The sequence below is a fragment of the Vombatus ursinus genome, unplaced genomic scaffold, assembly GCF_900497805.2.
Source record: "Vombatus ursinus unplaced genomic scaffold, bare-nosed wombat genome assembly UNPS02014799.1, whole genome shotgun sequence".
NCBI classification, from domain to species: Eukaryota; Metazoa; Chordata; class Mammalia; order Diprotodontia; family Vombatidae; genus Vombatus; species Vombatus ursinus.
Window position 1 is genome coordinate 47,197,787 of NW_020954577.1, and position 27,131 is coordinate 47,224,917.

The following is a 27,131-nucleotide window of genomic DNA, read 5'->3' on the forward strand; positions in this document are numbered from 1 at the left end:
CACACACACATTTACACACACATACACAGATACATACATACTCACACTCAGACACACTCACACAGAGACACATACAGATACATACAGACGCAGACAGCCACACCCACAAACATGCACACAGAGACATACATTCATGCACACACATTTACACGCACACATACAGATACATACATACTCACACTCAGACACACTCACACAGATACATAGATACATATAGACACAGACAGCCACACCCACAAAGACACACACGCACAGACATGCATATAGAGATATACACTCAAGCACACACACATTTACACACACAGACCCATACAGAGATACATACATACTCATACTCAGACATACTCACAGATACACATACAGATACATATAGACAGATAGCCACACCCACAAAGACACACGCACAGACATGCATACAGAGACATACACTCATGCACACACACATTTACACACACACATACAGATACATACATACTCACACTCAGACACTCACACAGAGACACATACAGATACATACAGACGCAGACAGCCACACCCATGAAGACACATGCACAGACATGCATACATACACTCATGCACACACACATTTACACACACACACAGATACATACATACTCACACTCAGACACACTCACACAGATACACATACAGATACATATAGACACAGATAGCCACACCCACAAAGACACACACACAGACATGCATACAGATATACACTCAAGCACACACACATTTACACACAGATACATACACACACTCACATGCACACACATTCACACTCATGCTCACACTGACATACACTCACAAAGACACGCGCACACACAGATACACAAGTACACTCATGCAGAGAGAACACACATACTCACCCAGACACCCAGACACACCCTCACAGACATGCACACACACAGATACTCACACACAGAGACACAGAGACGCACATATTCTGCTGGATAACTTTTCCTCCCTTTTCTCTTTCCCCTGATGCATAAAACCACATTCTGTGTGTATGAAGGGAAACTCAGGGGTCTGGGAATCCACATGGGGAAGACAGCAAGGATGGGAGAGCCAGCTCCCTCCCCCAGGCCCTCTTACTTCGCCTCCTGGAGATGAGGAGACCAGGAACTCCAACAAAACCAAGGTTCTTGGTCTTTTTAGGGGCCCTGTCTCTCCCCTCCCTGCCCCATGACAAGTCTGGTGAAGCCCAGGGGGTCCAGGACACACAAGACCCCGGGTCTGGTCCATTTGAAGAGGAGGAACCTGCAGCCAGAGATAAGAGTGTTCATCCAGCTTCATACAAGTAATGTCTAAGATAGGATGTGAACACTTTCCATTTGGCCGCGGTGCCTTCGGGGCCGGGGTTGGGTTCAAATGACCTAACGCTCAGAGGGTCAGAGATGTAAAGCTGAAAGGGACCGTGGAGGCTGCTGAGTCCAGCTCACTGAGAGGTCTGGGCAGGATTCTAATTCAGGTCTTCTGGACTCCAAGTACGGAGCTCGATCACCTAGCTATCTCACATCTTATGAAGCCCTGAGTTGGAATGGAACCAGTGATCTAAGAGTACAAGGCAATGCTAAAGTACGTCTTTGTATTAGTGATAATTACCAGAGATAACTACAAAATTGGTTTCCTTAATGTTCACAGGATCATCGATTTGGGCCAGAAGGCCCATCAAGGCCATGGAGTCCAAGGCCTTCATTTTAAAGATTAGGAACTTGAGGCAGATGGAAGACACACAGCTATTAAGTGTCTGAGGCAGGATATGAACCCAGGTCTTTCTGGCATGGCCTCTTCTCTTACAGGCCCCCTTCCACTAAGGCTGCTTATGGTGCGTGAGTCAATTCACCTCTGTTAGTAACAAGAGCGTCCATGCCAAAAGACGCCCACCCGCCAGGCATGAGATGGAGTCGCCAGGGAGTGGCCGCCATCTTGTCGCTGTGCAGCTCATATGAATGTTTCTATCTCAGCTCTCTGTCAGTGGGGCGGCCCTGGGGAAAGATGCCCAGGCTCCTCTGGGGCTCCTCCCTCTTCTGCCTCCTTTTCAGCCAGGACGGGCCGGCCGGCCAAAGAGAAGGCAGATGGCAAGGCCAGAGCCCAGAGGAAAGAGCCTCTGGCCACAAGGCGTCAAGGTCTGGGCGTTCTTAACGAGGCTCTGGGACAACGGGGAATGCGGGACTGGCCCTCGTCTTACAGAGGAGACTGAGGCCAGGGAGGCTGAGCGGCCTCACCAGAGGACCACAGATCCAGAGCTAAAGGTGACTTCAGAGGTCCTCGTACGGATGAGGAGACTGAGGCCCAGAGTAACGCTGAGTGTGGCAGATACCGCCTCTAGCAAAAAGACTTCCAACAACATCTGAAACCAAGGTAACCTTTTCTGGGGGCACCAGTACGGTGAGGGGAGCCTCCATGTGACCAGCTGCGGGATCCGGCCCATGCCTGGGGGGTGGAGACACCCAGGCCCCCCCCCCCCCAACAACAAAAAGTTGCTTGGAGGTTAACTGACTTGTCCAGAGTCACAGAGATTTGAGCTGGGTCTGCCGACTCTCCCTTTCTACTGCACCATGGGGAAGTGACTAGATCGTAGGATTTTGGAGTTAGGTGAGCCTTGAAGAGCTGATCTGGGCGCTCCGCTTCCCCTGCCTAGGCCTCAGTTTCCCCAGCTGTAAAATGAGGGGGCCGGGCCTGACGGCCTCTGAGCTCTCTGCTGGGTCTCAATCCAGGATTCCCTCCTGAGACACGGAGGGGCTGTGGTCCGGGGCGGCCCCCCCACCGAGCAGACCCCGGCTCTCCCAGCCCGATGGATCCTGCTCGACGAGCCTGGAGCTGTGAGGGGCGCCCACAGCAGATGCCGAAATGACCACTCACCGCAAAGACGCCTCGAACCACCCATCCGTGGTGCTGCCGCAACGTCTTGCCGTAGGCGTTGTCTTTAAAACAGAAACACAAACAACTCTGTGAGAAACTCTCCCCCGAGGACTGACAGTTCTACATGCGTGTGCATGTGCGTGTGTGTGTGTGTGTGTGTGTGTGAAGAATCAAAAGCCTACGGGGAAAGCAGATCGGCTGACGCGGCCGGGGACATCCACACCGTCAGTCACGGGGAGAAGCGAGGCCTCTGACTGAAGGAGGCGGCCAGGAGGGCTCACGGAGCGGGACAAAGATCTGGCTACATAAAACCGCAGCGAACCAGAGCAAAAAAACAAGGAAAGAAGACGAGGTGGGGGCAGGGAGGAGGTCTCAAGAGACCCCCAAATTCTATAAAATAAGGTACAAAAACAGCACTCTGCAAACCACATCGGGAAACAGCTAACAAACGTCACCAACATTTGTGCCCATTATTTATTTCTTAAGGAAAAAGCGACAAATGACAGCAGAACTCTGATGAACATGCGGCTTCCAAGGCCCGACCATGAAGCAGGCCTTCCTCTCTCTGCCGAGAGGCGGTGGACTGCTGGTGCACAGCGAGGCGTGAACCGTCAGCCGCGGCAGGCATCCACTTTCTCTGAACGATCGAACTTTTCTTTTTTAAACGAGGATGAGTCCTGCTGGAGGGCAGGGACCGCCCTCTCCCTTTGCCTGGATCCCCAGTACGGGGCACGGCGCCCGGCACACGGTATGGGGACAAAGGGAAGAGGCATTTATTAAGTCCCTGCTAAGAAAGCACTTTGCAAAGCGTACTGCCAGGCGGGAGGGTAGAAATGTTTAAACCGTGAGGAGGCAGGCGCAGGATCTGGAAACGTGATGGAGGGGGGAGCAAAGGCACCCGTGGGCCGCCCTACGTGAGCCGTGGCAGCTGCCAGGCCGTGAAGGCGCATGGCCTGAGGGGCAGACAGATCTCCTTCTCTTGTCCTTCCTCAATCCACAAGGCCTTTTCTGGATTACTGAAATGATTTCAGGCGCATCCCCTCCTCTAAAAATCAGCACATGTGTATGCCTCTGCTCACACGATGCAGCCTTTTCCATCTATGGGACCCTGGGAAAGCCGCTCAATCACTCCTTGCCTCGGTTTACCCATCTACCAAATGGGTATGATAACGGCTCACTATTAAGGAACTGAGCCTCAGCTGGGCCACCAAGGGAGGCTCTGCCCTTTCTAAAACTCAGCTGGACGTGGGGCACGGCCCTCAGGCCCACATGTGACTGTGAAGCGGAAAAATCCAAGCTGAGCTGATGAAGTAAACCTCAGCGCCCAGATGTAAAAGGCAAAATGAGAAAAATGAGACCCTGCCCTCAGGGAGCTTCCACTCTATTACAAGGCTGCATCGTGTGAGCAGATGCATACACACATGCTGGTTTTTAGAGGAGGGGTCAGCAGAGGCTTCCTCTAAGAGAGGGTAAATGATCTAAGCCTCTAATGGAGCCAGGGATTCCAAAAGGCGGAGGGGAGGGGACAGCCTGGGCAAAAGCAGGGAGGTTGGAGATGAGCTTTTCTTCTTACGTATTAGGTACATTCAACGTGGAACTTTCAAAGCTGGCCAGACACTCTGAGTCTCCTTCTGGCCTGCCTTCCATGCCCTCAACTACAGCATGCTGCTGCTCCTTAATTTCTATCTGGGACAAAAAAGTGGTCTCCTTGGTGGTGAGTGGGGGTATCGGCGAGGGAGGGGGAGGTGCCTTGAGCCCCAGAATCGTGGGCGGTTACTCTGCGGACACCGATACTTTTGATTCTGATCTCTGCAGGCTGAACAGAAGGAGGCAGCGCTTACAGGGCTAAGGGAGTGACAGCCCCTGGTCAGAGCACATCCGGAGGGCTGGGGGCCCTGCTGGATTCACATTTCAGCAAGAATGTCGATAAGGTGGAGAATATTCAGAGGAGGGCAATCAGCACGACGAAGGGGTTTGAGCTTTAGTCATGGCTGGGAGAGGGGAGATGGTCCCTGGGCCAGCAGGACATGAACCCATTGGCTCCTTGAAACAAGATGAAAACTCAACCCCGTCCCCAAATCCAGGGAAGTCCTGAGGCAGCTCTCGGCCGAGGCTCTTGGAAGGCCCAGGTCGCCTTGATTCTCTCCCTTTGCTTCTCGCTGACCCCAGCCCTTCCATCCCCCAAAGCATCTCAGCATCCCGGAGCTGGGAGGGGCCTCAGAGACAGCAAATGCAGATTCACAGGGGAGGAAAGTGAGGCCGAGGAACCCAGAGGCTCTCTGACCGGAGCTAGCACGCTTTCCCCGGCCATCCACAGCCACAAAGAGTCTGCCATCTATGCAAACAATCCCTTCATCAACTCTCTTAATCTGCCTTCAAAAGAAAAAACAAACGAACAAGCAGATGCCCCGCTTTGGAGAGGTCCTCTGAGTTAATGCAAGACCAAAATAAATGTTCGCTGCCTTCCTAATTGTACCGTATCACGCAGATGTGGGGAACGTTTTTGTAGTCATTAAACAAATGTACCTAATGAGAATGAAAAGTAGGCAATCAGCCCCGGGGCGGTGGGGAGGGCTTTTATATCGTGGCAAAGAGGTCGAGTCTCAGAATTAAATTAAGCACACGAATGTTCTTGCCGGCTGAGAAGTCACATGGACAAACTGAGGAAGGGTGAAGAAAAGGGTCCCCCAAACTGGAAGGGAGAGGAAAGCTTCCAGACTATTCCTACCCCAGGTCATGTGGCTGATGATTCTTGTCTTGAGAAAGCAAGTAAGTGATAAACCCAGTCTGGAAACACAGATTCACATTCCAACAATGATCAACTTGTGATTAATAATAATGATAAAAAAATAAAATGGCACAGTGCTGACTTACTCAGGGCCGTCTGGATATCCTTTTCTCCATTCTTCACTTCCGTCAAGAAACCCTTCAAAAACTTCAGTCCTCTGCGGTGGGGAAATAAAACACGGGCATGGAGCAGTCCGCGTTTGGCAGTCAAAGCCTACCGGCGCAAGGAGGGGCCTTTGATACTCTGGTTCTGTCCGGCTCCAGAAAAGGAGTCAAATTGAGGCTTGCTGGGAGGAAAGGTTTCCCAGCGAGAGTGATCCCAAAGAGGAACGGGTGGCCTTGGGAGTGTCGGCCGAGGCTGGATGACCACTGGCCGAGGATGTTGTCAGAGGAGCTCATCCTCAGGCACAGGGTGAACTGGATGGCCTTGGAGGTCCCTTCCATCTCCGGGGTTCAGGGATTAGCCCAACCCCTAATTTTACAGATAAAGGATGCGAGGCCCAAAGGTCCCATGATCAGCGAGGGCCTGAGCTGGGCCGTGACAAACGAGGAAACTGCGGCCCAGAAGGGTAACTCACCCAGGGTCAAATAAGCATGAAGGACCAGAGCTCTCACACAAACCCAAGTCCTCAGAATATAAGCCCCTTGAGGGCAGGGATGGATTCACTTTGGGGCCTGGCACCTAAGAGGAATTTAATCAATGCCTGCTGGCTAACGAACTGACTCCCTATGAGACCATTATCAGGATGATGACGTGGAACTGAAATGAAGTCCTGTCTCAAGTTACAACCCACCAGAGCTGACTGTCCTTTTGTGAATCGGGTCCTCCGTGAAGCATTGTTCCCGGTTAGTAAACTCCTTCCCAGACCAGCTCAAGGGTAGAGCCAGGGCAGGGCTGTCCCCAGGCCTCTCCTCACCTCTTTAGCCACAAGAGGGCCTCCGTGGCTGAGTTCCTGACCTGAGCCACGTTTGCACTCACTTCATGCAGCACGATCTTCTGGAGGGTGGTGAACTCTTCCTTGTTGGTGATGTACTTCTGATTAACTTTCTGCAGGAGAAGAGAGGGAGGGCAGGTCAGCGATGGAACCCAAGCCAAACGGGAAGCGGTTTGGGGCCCGAGAGGAAGAAGGCTGCCAAGAAATGAAAGTTAGGGGAAGCAGCGTGAAGAACCCCCAGGAACCTGGGTTCAAATCTTGGCCCTCCCACTTTCTGTCTACATGGCCTCAAAAAATCCCAACCTTGATGGGTCTCAGCTTCCTCACCCATAAAATGAGGCTGGGTTGGGCACTGTGGTACAGCAGGAAATCAGAATATTTGGGTCCAAATCCTACCTTTGATGTTTAACGTCTACATGATCTTGGGAAGCCTCCCCTTCCCCTGGTTTCACTTTCCTTATCCTTAAAGTAAGAGGCTTGGATTCGAGGACTTCCCTTCCTGAGGATGATCAGGCTGAAGTTTAAACCAGGTTTAAAATTACATAAAATGTGTGACCTTGGGCTAGTCATTTAACCTTCTATATAAAGAAAGGGGCTTGGACTCCGAGTTCCCTTCCGGCCCAAGGTCTAGAACCCTATGACTTCCTTCTGCTGAACTGGGCTTTCAATGCTTTCTTCAAATAGATCTCTCAGGGGCAGCTGGGTGGTGCAGTGGATGGAGCGCCGGCCCTGGAGTCAGGAGGACCTGAGTTCAAATCCGGCCTCAGACCAATCACTTGACACTTACTAGCTGTGTGACTCTGGGCAAGTCACTTAACCCCAATTGCCTAAAAAACAAAAAAACCCAACAACAACAAAGAGATCTCTCGCAGCTGCCTGAAAGACAGGAAGGGCTGGGAAACTCAGCACCTTTCTGAGAAGTGGCGCCCACACAACTGCTTCCTGTTCCCGTGCAAAGTCAGGGCTGAACAGCAGTTCCAATTTGCACTAACAAGTGCTTAATAAGAGGCTTAATAAAGCCTCTTTCTCCAGCACCAGGGAGGGAGGGTGGGGATGGCAAAAGAATCCCCATTCCCCACCCGGCTGGTCCAAGCCTTTGCATCCAGATGGGGAAGGCTCCTTCTGAGCATCAGAAGAGGACTCATCTGGTCATTTCAGAGGTGAGGAGGCAGAAGCCCAGAGAGGTCCAGTAACTTACTCAAGGTCACACAGCTGGTTAATGGAAGAAGCAATTAGAGTGCCTGGGTCTCTGTGCGCTCCCTGAGGGACAATGCCCTAATTCACTGTACAGACACTAACCGGGCAGCATCAGTGGGGCCTGGAGTAGAATCTCATGGATTCACTTCTGCATGTGAAAAGGGAAAAACTCCAGGTGGGATCTATTCAATGCAATGCCATACACATATATGAAGTGCCTTCTGTATGCCAAGCACTGCTGGATACAAAAACAAAGATGAGAGACAGCCTCAGCCCTCGTGGTGACTTTGGACTCAATACACTCACTGGCAAGTGTAATCTTGGGCAAGACGCTTCTCTGCTCTGGGACTCAGTTTCCTCCTCTGTCACATGGGAGAGGAGTCATTTTGAACCACAAGATAACAGCTCGGGGTCACTTAAATGCCTGTCAGGAGCCAGACATCATACTGGGGACATAAAGACCAAAAATTTAAAAAGGCTTTTACTCTCAAGGGGCTTCCAATCTACTGGATGGTATGACATGAATACATATAAGTGAATAAATACAAAGTAATTGTAAAAGGGAGAGATCATTCTTAAGAAGGAGATGAAGATGCTTCTGAGAAGGCAGCACCCAAGCACAGTCTTAAAGGAAACTAAGATCATAAAAGACAGAAGGAAGGAAAGAAGGAAGGAGGGAGTGCACTCCAGGTATCAGGCACAGCTTGTGCAAAGGTAGAGAGGCTTGAGACGACATGCTCGGATGGATAAAAAGCAACAAACAGGTGAGAAAGTCACATGAGTAAGCAGCCATCCCCTTCACATCGGGCACAAATGAAGGCTTAGCTGCTGAACACCCACCTGGCGTGGGATGTATGGGATTTGCAGACATGAAATACCGACATTATTCTACCCCTTCAATATAGGAGATGTCCTTATTTTCTTAGGTACCAGTGCATACTTCAGAGTTTATTTATTTATTTATTTATTTTTGGCTAGGCAATGGGGTTAAGTGACTTGCCCAGAGTCACACAGCTAGTTAAGTGTTACGTGTCTAAGGCCGAATTTGAACTCAGGTCCTCCTGACTCCAGGGCCGGTGCTCTATCTACTGCGCCACCTAGCTGCCCCCTTGAGTTTATTTTTTTTAATCACAATCACAAAATGTTGTAACAGGAAGGAAACCTGTGGGCCCCTCTGGTCCCACTTCTTAAAGACGAGGGACCTAAGCCCAGGCCCAGAGAGGGCAAGTGATCTGCCCAGAGTCACACTGCTGGTTAGTGACTCAGCCACAGTCAGAGCACCTGGCTCTTTGTCCTTTATTTAAAACTATGGGTGCAGAGGTACAATCATGCTCACCTTAATATTTCCAACAAGGTCCATTTTAACAGGAGCAAAGACTGTCGGGCCAAGTTTATCTAGAAAGAGAGATGGGAAATGTGTTATTTTGGCATTTTCAAGCCACCCCACTCGACAAGTTGCTGTGGTGTCCTGGGGGCTGAGGATGCGAAGACAGGTACAGTCCTGCCCTCCAAGGGCTGACACGCCACTCTAAGAAATAACATGTACCTGCTGACTGGTTAGTGATTCTGAAGGAGGCAGGCGGGTGAAGGGGAAAGAGTGCTGGAAACACAGGTCCCGGATTCAAATCCTGACTCTGACGCTGCCAGGTGACCTCAGACAGTCCACCTCATTTCCCTAGGCCTCAGTTTCCAGCTGGCCTTCCAGCCCCAGAGCTAGGATCCTAGGACTTTGCCCCAACTAATGACATTATCCTGAAGTCAGTTTCTTGGGAGATCCAAAAGCACTAAATCTGAAGAGGCACAGAGGGTTTCTAGGCCCCCCTACCCAGATTTTCCCATCAGGGTGACCTTCCTTTAAACGTCCAGGAAGTCACTTGGAAGACGGATCTCAAATCTGGATCAAGTAAGATTAGCAAAAACACAGCCCACAGTATTTGCCAATGAGAAGGGGATGTCCCAACATGTCATTAATGTACCTCCTACCCCGAGTGCTTTGGACGTCTTTGTACTAACTTATTTATCCATCTCTAAGCTGTCTCCTTCTCCGTGTGACAGAATGTAAGGTCCTTGAGGCCAGAGACCTTTTTTCCTCTTTTGTCTTTGTATCATCTTTAAGGCCTAAAACATCGATTGGCATGCAGTAGGTGCTTAATAAATGCTGATTAAATAAATGAATGATTTCCCCCCCAAGAACTGCATACCCTTTAATTCTTATTTCCTTTGGGTAGGTCACATATGGAGAACACCAGCATCCATGAGATACCCAAGAAACAAGAAGAAGGCAGGCCTTGGCATGCTCATCACAGTTCAACAAACACTTACTGAGCGCCTACTCCAAACAAACCATGAACGTCTGCCAAATTTGTCCTTTGTATAAGGCCCTGTACGAGGCTCTGGAGATAAAGATGAAAAACGTCATCTTACCTCAGAGGAGGGACAGGAAGGAGAGAGGACGAGGACAAGAAGATGTAAACAGGCAAATGTGATACGAGGTAAGGAAGATTTGAGGTTTTTGCTCAGACCTGATTTCACAGGATCACAGATTTAGAGACGGACGGGATCTCAGAGGTCATTTGGTCCAACACCCTCATTTTACAGATGGGGAAACTGAGGACCAGAGAGGGGCGGTGCCTTGCCTAGGGTTGCACAGGTACGGGTCAGATGATGGCTTTAAACTGACTTCACAGCCAATAAGGGGCCTTCCTGGAGTACTTCACCCCTGTGCTCTGACATCCCCTCACCTCCCACCAGGACCACTGCAATGGCTGCCGGGAGTCTGCCAGCCTCAGTCTCTCCCCACTCCGGCCCATCCTCCATCCAGCCACCAAGGTGATTTCCTCAAAGCCTAGGCTGCCCCATGGCCCCCCCCCCCCCCCCCACTCAATAAACGTCAGTGGCTCTCTATGACTTCCAGGATCACATACAAAATCCTCTGTTCGACCTTCAAAGCTGGCCCCCTCCTCCCTCTCCTGTCTTCTCACCCTTCCCTCCCCAACACACTCCCTCTGATTCAGTCACAGCGGCCGCCTGTTCCACAAACAAGACCCTCCATCTCTTGGCTCTAGGCATTTCCTCTGGCCATCCATCCCCCAGGCCTGGAGGGCTCCCCCTCCTCTGCTCTGACCACTGACCTCCCACCCCAGCCCCTTGATTATCTCCTATTTATCCTGAGGATAGCTTACTCTGTCTATGTCTGTTTGCACGATGGCTCGCCCTCAGACTGCAAGCTCCTCGAGGGCAAGAATAGTCATTGCCTCTTTTTCCATTCCCACTGCTTAGCACAGTGCCTGGCATACAGCAGGTGCTTAACAAATGCTTGTTTCTCTTCCCCCTTCCCTTTGGCAGCCTCATGAAGCTTATACGCCCCTTCTCAGAGACCGTCTAGGATGCACGCAGTGAAATACAGAGGATTCCAAAGGAAAGCACATGCATCGCAATGCACACTTATCTATCCACCCACAGGGCCTGTGGACCCCGGCTCTCTGAGGCCCCGGTGGGAAAAGGGGGATGAGACACCGCCAAGGGCTGTGACCTCCAAAGGCTGACGGCGCGCTCTTGCCAATGAAATCCGAGATTCACCAACGCTCCACCCAACTGACAAGCATGTATCTTCGCTGCAGTTTTGTTTCCCTTTTCAGGATCAAAAATTAAACCAAACCAAAACACCTCCAAGCTCTGTGTCCCCCTCTGCGTTAGCCCTGGGGCACTCTCTGAGGGCTCGAGCTCTCTCCCCAGCTTCCCACTGGACCACAGGTCTCAGGCCTCAGCTTGGAGACCACTGCTTTGTTTCTTCATGGAGAAGCCACTTTTTCAGCAGAGCAGCCGATGATAAAGGGAGGGCTCCGTGACTTGGGTCTGCAGGGGTATGGGGTGAAGCGGTGGCCAGGGGAGCACCACAGACCATTTCCCCTGGGCACAGACCTCAGCGAGACACCCGGCTGAGAAATAAAAGGCCGACCTGCCCATCTTACCTAGAACCGGAACTATGGCGTAGCATGACTCCAGGAACGCTTCAGTGGGGATGCCGCTGTCTTCCAGGAGCTCAATGTCGCTAAAGCTGAGCATGTGGGTAACAGAGAGGAGGGAGAAATGAAAGCCCCATCCAGATGATAACAACGATACTAGTCGTCAGCCTGGTGCTGTGAGGTTCACCTACCACCCAATCCACAAGCATTTACCGAGGGCCTGCTCTGTGCCAGGCACTGTGCGAGGTGCTGCAGAGACAGAAACGATCGATGCAGCAATCCCTCCGTGCAAGGAGGCTGCATTCTGCTCTGCTGTGCCCTCCGGAGTGCTTGTTTCATTATTAATAAGTCACCCTTTGTAGACCTGGGCCCTCCCTTCCAGACATTACTGCGCACACCTATTCTGTACTTAATCTTCCATGCATATTTGGTTTCCTCCAAGTAAAATACAGGTGCTTCTGTAGCATAGTGAGTGCTTGATAAATCATAAATTCATATTCCCATCTGTTAACTAAAGACCCTAGTATTCTTTTTTTTATTTTTTGCTAAGCAATCAGGGTTAAGTGACTTACCCAGGGTCACACAGCTAGTAAGTGTCAAGAGTTTGGTCTGAGGCCGCATTTGAACTCAGGTCCTCCTGATTTCAGGGCCGGTGCTCTATTCACTTCGCCACCTAGTTGCCCCCTTGTCCCTCCCTTTCTTAAAATTAAGGATTTGCCTATAACCAGAGAAAAAGTAGCTTCCAAAAGACTAGTATGAAAGAAGGTTTAGATTTCTTCTGAGGATATAAACACCTTCCTTTCTCAAAATCCAAGTGTCATTTATCTTAATTCTTCTGGCAAGATTCTCTTGTGGTCATAAACTGCAAAATCCATTCACCCACACCCCTGCTCACGGGAAAAGCAGCCAGGCACGGGGCTCCCGCTAACATGACAGACGTGGCATGGGATAATACCTGGTATTCATGGCACTGAAGAAAGTCTGGACCTCCTCCTTTTCCTCTTCCAGCTGTGCCCCAGGAGATTCACTTACAGGATTCATGCCCGTGGGATGCTCCCGTGGGGGCTCCACGTCACTCTCAGGAGGCGTTTCTATGTCTCTTTCTCCATCATCCTTGATTTCATCACTCTGGACTTCAAAGAAGAAGAATATAACCATCAGTCATGCCTGCTCCTTCCCCAAGGACAGAAATGAGGAGGGGCGTGTGGAGGTGTGGGGAGTGCACAGGTGTGGATCAAGGGCCCAACAGTTTTGAGGAATGTTTTCTTTTTCTTTTCCTTTTTAAAAATTCTCTGGAAGAAGGGGATGGGGATGGATATGGAGGAAACCAAAGTGATGTAAAAACACAATTTATCAAGTAAAATCTATTATTAAAACCAAACAAACACACCAGTGCCCCTCTCGCTTCACACTTCTGTAATCAGTGACAGAGCTAATGAAGCCAGGACATTCAGGCCAGGTTCGCTTTTTTTTTTTTTTAATGACAACTAAGATCTCAAAGCGTTGCATTTCAGATCTATCTGTAAAAGCGGGGTTTTTTAATAAAAAAGCTACTTTGGGGAAGGTAAAGAGGGAAACCATTTTTTAAAAAGCCACAGTAACAGTTCAGCATGAATGGACCAAAGCACCGAATGTGTACGGTAGCGAGCCCTTCAAAGCATGGCCTTTGGTATGACCGAGTACCTGCCCAATGGAGCTGTGGTAACCGAAGTCTAAGGCCACACAGAAGTCTCACCAGCAGCGGGGCACGGTATTAGAGAACACAGAATCATAGGACCATAAAACTGGAGCTCGAAGGAACCCCAGAAGTCATCTGGTCTGCCCCAAACCCCATTGTAGGCATGAGGAAAGTAAGGCCATCTCTCGTGACAAAGAAAGACAAGTCAACACTTGGGTCTTGTGCACAAAATTCCACACCCATAGTCTCCCACCACTCCAAAGAAAGGAGGGAGGTGCACCATTTCATGTCCTCTTTATTTTTACCTATTAAATACCCATCTTTATTTTATTTTTATTTTTACCTGTTACTTTTCTTATTTTTACCTATTAAAAGATCTTCTGCACTTTCTTCAGTTGACAAGCAGTTCCCCTTCTCGGTGGGCTTCGCACATGAGGGGATCTCGCTTTTAATTAAGGTTTCTTCGGAATAGCTCATTTCCGTATTTAAGGATCCATTTTCACAGCTGTTCAATTCTATCTGCCTAAAAAAACCCCAAAACCAAACAACAATGCATCACTTGGTCATAAAGAGAACAATAACAGAGCCACTGAGCCGCCATATTTTACAGAAGGCCTTCCCACCCCAGCCCTGGGTAGATCCTTGGGAACAGCTAGGGAAGGAATCATCACTCCCCATTGGAAGTGAAGGCCCAGGGTTGGTCTAGCTGTGCATGCCCGGGGGCTCCGGAGGACGGTGGGACCACTGCAGGCCCGAGCTTCTCTGGTCTCCCCCTTCTCCTCGCTCAAGGGATGAGAGAATCAAGGCTCGGGGAACATCACAAAAATAACGCCGCAGAATCAGGCCTGGGACTCAGAACATGGCCATGTCTCTCATTAGAAAGTAAACTTCTTAAGGGCAGGGCCCACTAGTTGCCCACCATCATCCAATCCCATAAGTCAAGTCAACAAGCATTTATTAAACACCTACTGGGTGCCAGGCCTGCACTGTGCTAAGTAATGAGGATACAATGAATGGGTCTCTGCTCGCACGGGGCTTGCGGGGTAATAATGCCGAGGGTAACCTGGCCCCCTCAGAGGAAAGGCCCTGGCATTTAAGGTGGGCATTCAGGAAAGGCTTCTTGAGGCATTTCAGTGCTAGCTAAGGACTAGACCTCCCCACAGACAAAATAAAACCAGGCCCTGCCCTCAGGGGGTTTATATTTCCCTGGACTTTGCTCAGACCAAGCTCCCTGGGATTCCATCATAAAGACAGGCAAAATCAAGAGGCCTGGGAAGCACCCTCTTCAGTGCCTCCTGCGTCCCCCTCCCCAGGTAGGTGACGTCTGCATTTCCCATGAGACATAAAACAGGGGAGGGGGCTGCGTCCCAGCTGCGGAGGGCAAGGAGCCATTCACAGCTTTTCCAGACCAGCGCCCTCCAGGAAAAAAGACATTAATTAGTAATGGTTTGCCTTCTCTCACCTCTCCCGCTGGGCCTCATATCCCCCTAAGCCATGCTTGGGGTGAGCACCTGGGAAGCAAGTCTAATGGGAGAGCCCCCAGCCCCACAATCCCATCTGGAGCCTTGCTACCAGTGCGACCCCAGAAAAGGCAATTCACTCCCCTGACCCTCGGTTTCCTTAATTATAAAAGGAATAGTTGCCTCTCAGATCGCATATACAAATGTGCCACATACCATAAACTATTCAGTCCAGCTATTAAATATGCAGACGACATGAACACATGGAAATGTTTGTGTGAATAGCAGGAATAAGGGCGGGACTTAAGATTGCACTGAGAGACGGAACCCCGGCAGAGAAAGTCTCTATCAGTGTAGGTCAGCACTTTCCTTCCAACGGACAGTCTTAGAGATCTGTGGACAGCACTTTATTTTATTTTTAGTTTTTTGAAGTTATATTTTATTTTTTATTATTTATTTAGTATTTAACCCCCCCAATTATGTCTAAAAACAATTTTTAACATCTGCTTTTTTTTTAAATTTTAAGTTTTAAATTCTCTCCGTCCTCATCGAAAAGGCAAGCAATCTGATATAAGTTCTACACTGTGCAGCATGTTAGAGGTTAAGTGACTTTACCAGGGTCACACTGTCTCTGTCAGAAGCAGGATTAAACCCAAATCCTCAGCATCCAAACCCAGAATTCTTTCTACTACACTGCCCCCATCATCTCAACTATGTACAAAAGCACCCCAAATCAGGAGAGAATCTGGGGTGCTGTAAAAGTCTAGATTATTTTCTTTTGTCCTATCAAATTAAATTCATAAACATACACATAGAATCTTCTTATGACCAACGTAGGCGGGAACTAAGTGTTAATTCTTCAAGGGAGAAGTTCTTTTTTTTTCTTTTTTATTTCTTTTCAAGGGAGAAGTTCTAATCTATACACAGCCCTACAGGACCAGAGGGAAATAAAGTCACTGGAATAAAGTCACAGTGGGCGAGAGGCTGCCCACAAAGGAGATGCATAGGGAAATCTAATGACCAGCGGACAGGGTGCAAGCAGAGAGGTTCTAAGCTCACTGAAAAGGGAACTTTTGTCCAGGTGAGGCATGCACATCCTAGGCAGATTAAAACAGTAACCAGCTCATGTTATTATCAACAAAGAAGGAAAGAAAGAAAGAAAGAGAGAACTGTACCTTTCCAGAGTGCTGTGAATCGGTATGATGGGAAGTTTTGTCTTTAAAAGAAGAAAAAAAAAAGTTCACACAAACAACTTCTAACACATTAGCCCCATAATTCTGGCCAGCATGGAAGGCCAGCCCCGTGCATGATGCCCACTTGACACTGGCAATCTTGGGTGGTCACGGGGGAGGGGGTCACAGCAGCCACCAGCCCCCGCTGTCATTTGTCCAAATAGGACACCTAAGGACACGTTCCTTAACATGGGATATGTCCACAGACTTGGGGTATTTTTTCTGAAAATTATGTCTCCATGTAATTGGCCACCTCTCTAATTCTACGTATTTTATTCTGGGTGTTAAAAACCACGATTCTGAGAAGGAGTCCGCAGGCTTCCCCGGAGGGCTGCCGAGGGGTCTGGAGCACCAAAAGGGAAAGAGGGCAAGAGGGTGGTCCTCTGGGAGACTGAACCATCCCATCCCAACACTGTCGGACCTAATTTCAAATGTCCTCCCAATCAGAGGGGGCTCCTAAGCAGAGCCTTGGGAGGCAGCCCCTCACCCTGACGCTTTGGGCAGGGGTTGCACGACCGCCTGTCAGGCATCGTGGTCAAGTGTCCACTGGACCAGAGGCCTCTGACTTCTCTTCCAACTCAGAGACTGAGTCCTAAAATGTGCCCAAGTTAAATGAGGGGCTCCTAAAGAGGAAAACTCAAAGTCAGCCAGTCAGCAAGCATTTATCAAGGCCTTACAATGTGCCAGGAGCTGTGCTGCAGGTGGTGGATACAAAGAAAGACAAAAACACAGTTCCTATCCTCAAGGAGCTCACAGCCTGATGGGGAGACAACATTCAAATAATTATGTACACCCAACACACACACACACACACACACACACACACACACACACACACACACACACACACACACACACACACACACACACTGTAAATGGGAAATAATCTCAGAGGAACAGGACTAGCACTGGGGGCACTGGGGAAGACCCCTCGCAGATGGTGCGACTGGAGCAGAACCCTGAAGGAAGCTGAGGCTGGGATGGAAGGCATTCCAGGCATAGGGCACAGCCAAGACAAAGACATGGAGGCAGGAGATGGACTGCCACGTGTGAGAAATAGCAAATCGGCTAGTGAGCTGTATCCCAGTGTGAGGGAGGGGATGGAAACGTAAAAAGACTGAAAAGGAAAGCCTGCTCAGGTTGTCCCTACAAAGGGTGCTGGGGACCCTCCCTCAAAACACCCCCTAAAACTAAGTTCGGTGTACTTTCCTCACCCTTTGCAGCCAGTACAGGTGAGCCCCCTCGCGCCAATAGCACCGCCTCACCTTACTGGGCTTGAGCACCGCCAGCTGGGGGGAGCCCGGGGGGGTCCGGTACAGCAGCTCCGACGTGAAGGCTGCATTCGCGATCTGCATACATTCTTCCAGCGTCTTCAGAAAGGTGTTGCAGGTCGACTTCAGCAGAGTGCCCACATCGATCCCCTCCTAGGGAAGAACCAGAGAGGGAGATGCCTTTACTTTGCCAAGCTGGACGGTCTGGTGCTCACCACGAGACCGATGACAGACAGGCAGAGGCCGCCATTTTGTTGGGTGACGCCACACCACTTGACCACGGAAATGTAAGAATGGCTCACTCAGGGCTGTCTGTTAGTCAACCACATACAAGTCTAAGTTAAGTCATGATCTCTAACATAACCCCAAATCAGGACGGAGCCTGCAGCAACTGTGTGGAGTTCGAGGGCTGGTGGGCTTAAGGAGGGAACTTGGCTCACGATGGAAACCAAACTGAGATCTGGGAGAGCGGCGTTATGAGTCATCGATTTAGAGCTGGGAGAGACCTTAGAGGTCTTCTAGGCCAAATCCCTCATTTTACAGGTGAGGAAGCTGAAAATCAGTCAGTCAACAAGCATTTATTAAGCACCTACTATATGACAGGCACTGTGCTAAGAGAGGCAGCTAGGTGGTACAGGGGACAGGGCAGTGGTGCTGGAGTCAGGAAGAAGTGAGTTCAAATCCAGCCTCAGACACTCAGTAGCTGTGTGACCCCAGGCAAGTCACTTAACCTTGGTCAGTTTACTCATACATAAAATGCAGATAATAATAATATGGACCTCCCAGGGTTGTTGTGAGGATCAAATGAGATATTTGTACAGTGCTTAGCACAGTAGGTGCTTAATAAATCCTCCCTCCCTCTTTTCCTTTCTGTCTCCTTCCCTCCTTTCTTTCCTCCCTTCTTCCCTCCCTCCCTCCTTCCTTCCATCCTCCCTCCCTTTTTTCCTTCCTTCCATCCTCCCTCCCTCCCTCTCTCTTCTTCCTTCCCTCCTTCCTCCCTCCCTCTCTCCTCTTCCTTCCCTCCTTCCTTCCTCCCTCCCTCTCTCCCTTCTTCCTTCCTCCCTCCCTGCTACAAAGAAAGGCTAAAGACAGCCTCCGCTCTCAGGAGCTCACAGTCACAACAATACAAACAAGGTGGAGATGGGGGACACTGGCGGTAATTCACAGGGGGCAGGCACGAAGACTGAGTGGGATGAGGGAGCAAAGTCTCCTTCCCAGGGTCTCCGGCTGGCTTGGGGGATGGAAAGGGCCCCCACCCTCCAGATGTGTCCTTTCCATGTTTTCCTGATGCCTGTAAAAACCACGTGCGTCACATTATCTTTTTCCAAATGGGGTTTCTGCCCTTTGTACTGATGCGGTCTCGAGCCTGGCACAACGCACCCTATCCATTTACCCCGACGAATGTTGTGTCTTAACGTTTACATTAAGTGACTTGTCCGGTCACTTCTGGCCCATGACGGACAAGAGCTTTGTGCTAATGAGGCCAAGGCCATGCTCTGACCATGGCAGCAGCAAAGAGAAAGACTGCTCTCCAGGCTCCCCCTCGCCCCCACCGCGCAGCAGACTCAGCACCAGCCACAGAGCCCAAACGGAATTGAGTGAGGCCGAGTACGCAGTCCCTCGTCACATGTCACCCTCTATGAAGGACGGCACACCGACATCACGTCGGAGGCTTTCACAGGTGTTATTCTGTTTCCACTGCTGTCTGCCATCCATCCTAGGCTACACGCCTCGAGTGCTCATGGGGCCACAGAGAAAAGGTGGGCTCCTGAGTCCGAGGACCTGGGTTCAAATCCTGCTCTAGTCCCTTTAGACCTGGGTGACCTTGGGCCTCCCTTGGTCTCTCTTTCCTCATCCTTAGAGTCAGGGGCCCTGGATGGCCTCTAAAGGCCCTTCTAGCTCTAAATCTGGGAGTCTGTGAGCTGAAACTCCAACCCAAAAAACATTTATGAAACATCTACTAAGCAAAGACCCCGTTGGAGGCACTGATGCTACAAAGACATGCCCTCCCGCTTACCTCCATGTGGGAGGAGGGGCCAAAGCAGAACGGAACTTGTAATCAGGGAAGGAAACACAAGATAATCCAAGAAGAGAAGCAAGCCCTGACAAGACAAACCTCATGGAGGGAGCCGGAGGAGCTGAGCCTTGACAGAACCTAGGAACTGATTCTAAGAGGAGGTGAGGGAGGGCATTCCAAGAAGGGGCCACAGCCTAGGCAAAGGCACGGTGGTGAGAGACTGAATGTCCCATCCAGGGAAGTCAATTTGGCTTTCCCAGAGGGTGCGCGAAGGTGAGACGTGTGAAACTAGCCTGGGCAGAAAGGCAGGCAAAAAAAAGCCAGACCGTGAGGGATTTTAAAAGCCAAGGAGAGAGGCTTGAATGTTATTCCTCGTCCGACACCTGCAACATGTATAAAAATAAAGGGACACTGGTAAATGCTCTTAGAATGAATGCTAATGTGATTAGTAAACACAGAATAGTGTCATGCCCTCAAATGTAAAAAAGTGATGATGAGGGCTGCGCTACCTACATGGCAGGGCTGGTCTCTTCCCAGAAGGAGCCGGCGACAACGCCTGGTCGAGTTTTGTTAATCAGGATTCAATGGGAGCAGGGAATTTTAAAGGCAAAGCACAGCGACAGAAAGTGTGAGGGGGGGATGCTGAGCAAAGTCTTTGGCAAGGCTGGTGAGACTCCTCAAAGAGAAACAGCGAGGGGAAAGTGGAGGAGACCCTTTAACAGATCAATTCTTGAGTCAAAAACCCAATTTTCTTTGACTGGTCGGTCCCCTCTGATCCTGGCTTCTGCTCCCACAATCCGCACTCTCTCCCCACTCCTCTTAAACTCCTCCCCAACACCCAAAGACTGTTCTTAACATGTTCAGCGCCTCTTCTCAATGGGATCACGGGACCAGGGCTGGGATAGACCTCAGAGGCCTTTCAGCCCGATTCTCATTTTACAAATGTAACCAAAGCCCAAGACTTTCCCAGGATCACACATCAAGTAAGTGTCCAGGTTGACATTTGAACTCAGGTCTTCCTGACTCTAAGTCCACTTTGCTTTTCCTTGGCCATCATATTTCTTCTCTCCCTTTAAAGGGTTAGTCCCTTAATGGCAGGGAATTCAACAAGGCCCTGGTTCATATTTCATGTGGACCACAAGTGACCTGGCACAAAAAGGCTAATCAATGCTTCATCTGTCCATTTATTAATTATCTTGTCAAGACATCAGGAGACACCCTGTTTTCCAGCGCTAAGGCCCAGCAGGCAAGCTGTGCCCTAAGCTTGGTGTAACAACAATCCTTTGTGCTCACCCTCCAGCAAAACCACGTAATTATTGCATTGATTTGACCAGCATCGGGTGTTCTCTGAGCACCCATGACACGTTCCGGGCACGAAGCCTTGCCATGAATCAGGCTTGCCTCACCGTTGCCGTTACCTCTCACTGACAGGGATACAGCTCACTGCGCAACCCTAGGTGTTAAGTATAGAGATCTCCCCACACTGCCTCGGGTCCCCCCACTAGGGGCGGGGCTCCGGCTCATGTGTCCTTGCTCATGAGTCATTCCCCTCGCTATGAAATTAAACTTCTGTTTGCTTCCTGCTCTCCTGTCTCTGGCCTGCTGTGTGCGGCTATGGCCACCCATAGGTCAGAGCCTGATTTGCTCTGGTTAACAATCTATGCCCTGTATAGACAGTACCCAGCACATGGTAGATACTAAGTAAATGCTAGTTATTATAGTAATATTGTTTTACTACTATATTAACAATACAATTATATTAATAATTATATAATAATTACCATGGGTTAATAAATGATATATACTAATAAACATATATAAGTATATATTACTAATAATAATATTGACAATATGTAATATACCATTGTTAGTATTGGCTACATCATTCAAGCCTCGTCTCCGCCTCCTTCCCTGGAAGATGGGGCCACCCCCTGCCCCAGCTCACTCAGAAGGAGGCCGCGATCCGCCACATCCTGGGAGGGGGTGGCGACACCTTCCATCCCAGCTGGTCTTTTGAGCGCCATCATTCTGAGGGGTGGCGCCTCCCTCCCAGGGGCCAGTGAGGTCATCCTACCTTCGTGTCCCCCACGCCGGCCGCTGTGGCTTCTTTAGTTCTGTTCACCTGCTGCACAAGGAGGTCGCAGTACAGCCTGAGCTCCGACATCTTGGTTTTCAAGGTCTCCGTGTTTTCGGTGAACTCTAATGAGGAGAAGAAGCGGTCGTGAGTCTGAGGAAGGAGGATTGGGTCGAGTCAAGGCCAGACAAGGGGGCCATTCATCGCCAAGGCCAAGCCCCTGCAACAGGGCTCTTAACCCGAGGCCAGCGAACTTGCTTTTTTAATGTCGGGATAACGGAATTTCAAAATGATCAGTTCCTTTTGTACTTGTATGTATTTTATTTTGTGCATTTAAAAACACTATTCTGAGCAGGGGCTTCACCAGACTGCTCAAGGAGGCCAGGGCACAAAACAGGTAAGAATCCCCGATCTAAAATGCTTCTAAATTAATGAATGAGTAAGCGCATAAAGCCGAGTTCTCAAGACTCCGACCACAGAATGATTTCTCGGAGTTACAAATGAAGGGGAAAGACTGTGGAAAAGCATCATGGCGGCTGGATCTTATGTTTCCGACATCTGGTGCCTGTGTGACCGTGGGCAAATGCCCTAAAGCTAACCCTAACCCTCCATGGGCCTCCGTTTCCTCATCAGTAAAATGTGGGCACTAGACTGGGTGACCTCTTAGGCCCTGTCTAGGTCCTAAGTCATTTGGCCTCCTTGGGCCTCAGTTTACTCATCTGTAAAATATGAGAGCTGCACTGGATGGCATCCGAAGACCCTTCCAATCAAGGTCTTCAACTCCTCCAAGGGAGGTCAGGAGAACAGAGAAAGATTGCGCCAAACCTTTGTCCATGCTGACCTTATTGATTTATTTATTTGAGAATCTGATCCCAGGTCTAAGCCAGAGTAATGTAGGACCTGCTTGAAAATGGTCATCGTGAAAAAGAAGGCAGCGGGGGTGGCCTTGCAGCTAGTGCAAGGAAGGGTCAAAGTGCTGGTCTTAACTCAGCCACCCTGATCCACAGCTTCCCTACCTGTAAAATGGGACCACTGTCATTTATGTGTCCAAAAAATGCTTTGACAACCACAGGGAAAGACGTTCAGCCACTTGCCACTATCATTAGCCACCTAGACTCCACTCTGGAATGAGAACTGGCCCAACATGTCCTGGGCAAGGCTAATGATGGGCTGATTCGGCACTGACCCCAGCCTCTCGCTATGCTTGGGCCAAGGCCGCTTACTGACAAACTCCATTCTTTTCCCAAGAACAACCATTTATTAAGTGCCTACTATATGCCAGACACCAGACTAGGAATACAAAGAGGAAGAAATGAAATAGTTCTTACCCTCAAGAGGTCTACATTCTATTGGGGGTAGGGGTGGGGAATACAACATATACACAGGTCAGTCGATACAAAACAGCTATTAGTGGGGTAGGATGAGGGTGAGAGGCGGTGAGAAGCAGTCTTTGAGTCAAGTGCTGAAGGAAGTGAGCAGTCCTGGAAGGTGGAGAGAGAAGGAAGCGCATGCCAGGCACCGCAGACAGCCCACGCAAAGGCATGGGGGCAGGAGATGAGATGCCTGGTTTGGCTATAGCACGGCATGTGTGAGGGGAAGAAAACTGAAATCCATCTGGAGAGATGGGATGGAGCCAGGTGGTGAAGGGCACCCCATGCCACACAGGGGAGTTCATGACATCCTCCCCAGAGGGGACAGGGAGCCAGAGAAGCCTCCGAGCAGGGGAAGGACATCGTCAGACAGTGCTGAAGGATCACGGGTCAGGCGGCTGTGGGGACACCAGTCGTGAGGGCCTGCACGGATGATGAAGGGATGTGCTGACGGTGTCTTTTAATACTTCACTGCTGCCAGTGAAGCACCGGGGAACCCACAAAGTCAGAATTAGGAGGGGGAAAACCCTGTTTGAAATGAAATTGTCCCCTACTCCATAAACTTGGGGCTACATGGCTGAGAGACGTGACGAGTGAGCAGGGGACCCAGAGATGAGAAGAAAGCAGGTCCAAGACCCCAGGCCATGCCCACGTCCAGTACTCGCCTTTCTCCTTCTGGGCCCTGCTGTCCGTGAGGCAAGCCTTTGCCGAGCCCAGGGCCACCAGCCACCGCTGTCTCTCTGCCACGTTTCTGGCTTTCAGGTAGAAGTACTGCTCCCCAGGGAGGATCAGATCCATCCGGGTGTTATCTGCGGAGTGAACTGGGACCACGGGGTTGAGGTCAGAAGATGAAAAGGACAATTTCATTCAACCTGTTCCTGCCTCAGCCTTACAGCGAGCCTTCCAGAGGGCCCTTGTCGAGGCGGGCAGGGGCACTGGATATGTTCACCAGATGGAACTTGATATTTACCAATTTCTACTACCTACATAATATTGTTTCTCTTCTGGGAGCAGCCTGCTCTGACTTAAAAGGAGGAACTGTAAGGTCACTGAGGGCAAGGGCCATTTCATTCTTTTCTCTTCATATCCCCACACCTCACACATAGTACGCACTTAATAAGTGATTGTTGGATTGAATGAGCTGGCTTCCAAAGACGGGGAAATCATTAACTGGTCTGAAGGAGACTCCAAGAAAAAAATGGATTTTTCTCATAGGCACTTCAACCAAAGGCTAGATTGCCAGTCTCCTCTATGCGAATGCAAATTATCTTACAGTCAAAAGCAAGGATACCAGTCAGTTGAGACACTGGGGAATATTTTAAGCCCATTTTGGGGATTTCTTTGATGATCTGTTGGGGGACTGGCATTAGTACCTGAGGGTGGGGTGGGGTGGGTAATAAAGCTATGAGCAAAGTATGTTTCCTTTTCTACTTCCCAGGAGAAGCAAACCCCAACAGGGGTGTTCTTGAGGGCTCATTCACGAGGAAAACAACTCCCCAAACTCCTCAGTGGTTCTCAGTTACTCAGGAACCTTAAATGTTTTGGCATGTTCCAGATTGCTGAAGCCAAGCTATATGATGGGAGGGAGGGTGTGTGTGCGTGGTGTTTTCCTTTTTCTTTGTTTGTTCCTTCAACAAACATTTATTGATATTATAATTAGAATATTTAATATTAATAATTAGAACAGGATATTTAATAGAATAATATAATTAGTAAATTTAATTAATATGTGAAAATCAAATCAACAAGTACGTGTTAAGTGTCTACTATATGCTGGGCACTGTGCTGGGTCTTAAGGAGAAGAGACAAGAGAGATATTCTGTCATAATAGTGATTACTAGGGGCAGCTAGGTGGCACAGTAGATAGAACACTGGCCCTGAGTTCAAACGTGACCTTAGACACTTGACACTTACTAGCTGTATGACCCTGGGCAAGTCACTTAACCCCGAGTGCTTCACCAAAAATAAACAAACAAAAAAACACACATAATAATGATTACTAGAGTTTATATTTGCAAAGCACCTACATCTATATTAACTCATTTGATCCTCATAATAACCAAGTGATGCAGATTCTATTAATTATCCCTATTATTTACAGATGAGGAAACTGAGGCTTATAAGAGGCTTTCCCAGGGTCACACAACTAGGAAGTGTCTGAGGCAGGCTTTAAGCCCAAGGTCCAGCGCTCAATCTGCTATGATACCCAACTGCCTTTAATATTCATAGATAAATGAGCCAACTATGCAGAATGCTTTGCAAATATTAAAGCCTAAATAATGCTAGCTATTACATATAAAAGTGGAAAATACACATAAGATATGTATATATTTACATTTATATATCTATATCTATACACACAGGAGATAGACACACATATAAACAATAGTGTATTTACACAACATATCCATATATATATGTATATGTGTATATATATATATATACATATATATGTAGTGTGTATGCACAAACACAGCCCTGTATTATGTGTGTAATATACAAGACACACATGTGCTGTTAGAAGAAGTTTGCTTTGGTCCGCTAAGTGCCTAGAATTTGCTCTGTGCGCGTGTATAGACACACACCTCAGCCTACACCAGAAAGGCACCAGCAGAGAGTAACACAGCCCAGCATTTCCATGGGCTCCTCGAGTACCACGGCCAGCTCCTGCGCCGGTTAAAGGGGAATACTGACTTGGAGACGCCTCACCTTGAATTTCACAGACCGCCATTTGGATGCTTCCTTTGCAGCCCTTCCACGCATCTTCAGGGGAGTCATAATAAGATAATATCCCCCCACAGAGAAGAAACCATCGAGGCTGCCAACCTGCAATGAGAACCAAGAGGTTTCTGACATGCTGCTCTGTCCTGCGCGGGCGAGAGCCTTCCTTGGATATCTGCTGTTCCAGAGGCCAGAGGTGAACCCCGGCCTTCCATGTCAGAGCCCTCTCCTCTACTCACCACATCACGAGACACAGAAGTAGACGGTCTTTGTCGAATCCCATTCAACCTGAAGCTTTGTCAACTACCTGCCACGTGTGGAACCCCAAGGCTTGGCTCCAGGGTTCAAAGATAAAGATCGTCTTCATACACAAAACAACATGATGGTGGCTCTTTCTGTGGTGGCAAAGACCTGAAACCTGGAGAGGTGCTCATCAACCGGCGAATGGCTGAACAAGTCACAGTACATAAATGTGATGGGATACTATTGTGCTATATGAAATGATGGAGGGGTTGGCTTCAGAGAAACTTGGGAAGACTTGTATGAACTGATGCAAAGTGAAGTGAGCGGAACCAGAAGAACAATTTGTACAATACTGTAAATCTAGTATGCTCTAATACAGCAATATTGTAAAGGCAAACACCACGGAAAGACTTAGGAACTCTGATCAGTGTAATGATCGACCTGACAACCAATGACGACAATGGCTGAGGGAGGACAGACCCAGGGTGCAGAATGAGACGTAGATTTTTGCATATGCATTCACATTTGTATATGTAGTACTATATATACACACATACATATACATATATATATATGACTACATACATATATTAGAAGGGATTTTCTTTTCTTTGCAATTGGTTAAAGAAGTAGGAGGGGGAGAAAATAAATGCTTGCTCCTTGAAAAAGTAAAATAAAATTTTTGGAGGTAAAAAAGTCCTTGCCTTCAACTAGTTTACACTCTACTGTTCTCCCTTCAATATTCTTACATTCAAAAGTAATGACAGAGAAGTCTGTTTTTTGGCAAGCGTCTGGGGGAAATGCCTTTGTTTAAATTTCTAACGTGTGTGTGAATAGGACAGAAAAAGTGTCTGAACAGAGGCTTCAGGCACACCACCAGCTGGACACAAACACTCCCAAGCACGCCCCAGAACAGATTAAAATGTAGTCCTTCTCTGATTTAAACGTGCTGATGCATTAATAAAAAATAAATCTATAGCCATGTATGGTTTTCTAAGTCAACACAAAGGCTGCAGTTTAGTAACACCTCCCCTGCCCTGAGTTTGACCATACTGCACTGGAGAATCACCCTGCCTCCCCTCACTTCACCTAACCTGGTGATGAGTCTTTCCAAATGTATCTCCATTTTATAAATGAGGAAACTTGAGGCAAACAGAGGTTAAGTGACTTGCCGAGGATCACACATCTAGAAAGTGTCTGAGGTTGGATTTGAACTCAGATCTCCCTGACTCCAGGCCAACAGCTCTGTGCACTAAATGTTTATTGACTGACTAACTGAAATTTTTATTCTGGGTATGAGATTGGAGATTTTAGAAAAT

General features: G+C 49.0%; 1 protein-coding gene across 2 annotated transcripts in view; it reads right to left on the reverse strand.

The window, feature by feature from the left end:
• The window catches only part of LOC114050650 (pleckstrin homology domain-containing family A member 8-like), a 47,953-nt gene that overhangs the window by 2,532 nt on the left and 18,290 nt on the right, over positions 1-27,131 (reverse strand). Inside the window, exons 1-13 of one of the 2 annotated variants that reach the window (XM_027872495.1) lie at positions 25,809-25,918; positions 25,558-25,674; positions 23,514-23,669; positions 21,479-21,603; positions 17,382-17,540; positions 16,060-16,100; positions 13,790-13,947; positions 12,702-12,879; positions 11,753-11,838; positions 9,118-9,176; positions 6,567-6,697; positions 5,737-5,807; positions 2,863-2,924 (exon numbers count right to left, since the gene is read on the reverse strand). In XM_027872495.1, coding sequence (XP_027728296.1) covers positions 2,863-2,924; positions 5,737-5,807; positions 6,567-6,697; positions 9,118-9,176; positions 11,753-11,838; positions 12,702-12,879; positions 13,790-13,947; positions 16,060-16,100; positions 17,382-17,540; positions 21,479-21,603; positions 23,514-23,669; positions 25,558-25,579 — 1,248 coding nt within the window. In that variant the 5' untranslated portion in view covers positions 25,580-25,674; positions 25,809-25,918. Of the gene's footprint in view, positions 1-2,862; positions 2,925-5,736; positions 5,808-6,566; positions 6,698-9,117; positions 9,177-11,752; positions 11,839-12,701; positions 12,880-13,789; positions 13,948-16,059; positions 16,101-17,381; positions 17,541-21,478; positions 21,604-23,513; positions 23,670-25,557; positions 25,675-25,808; positions 25,919-27,131 lie in introns of those variants that run through there. The other variant, XM_027872494.1, reaches the window with a different exon arrangement.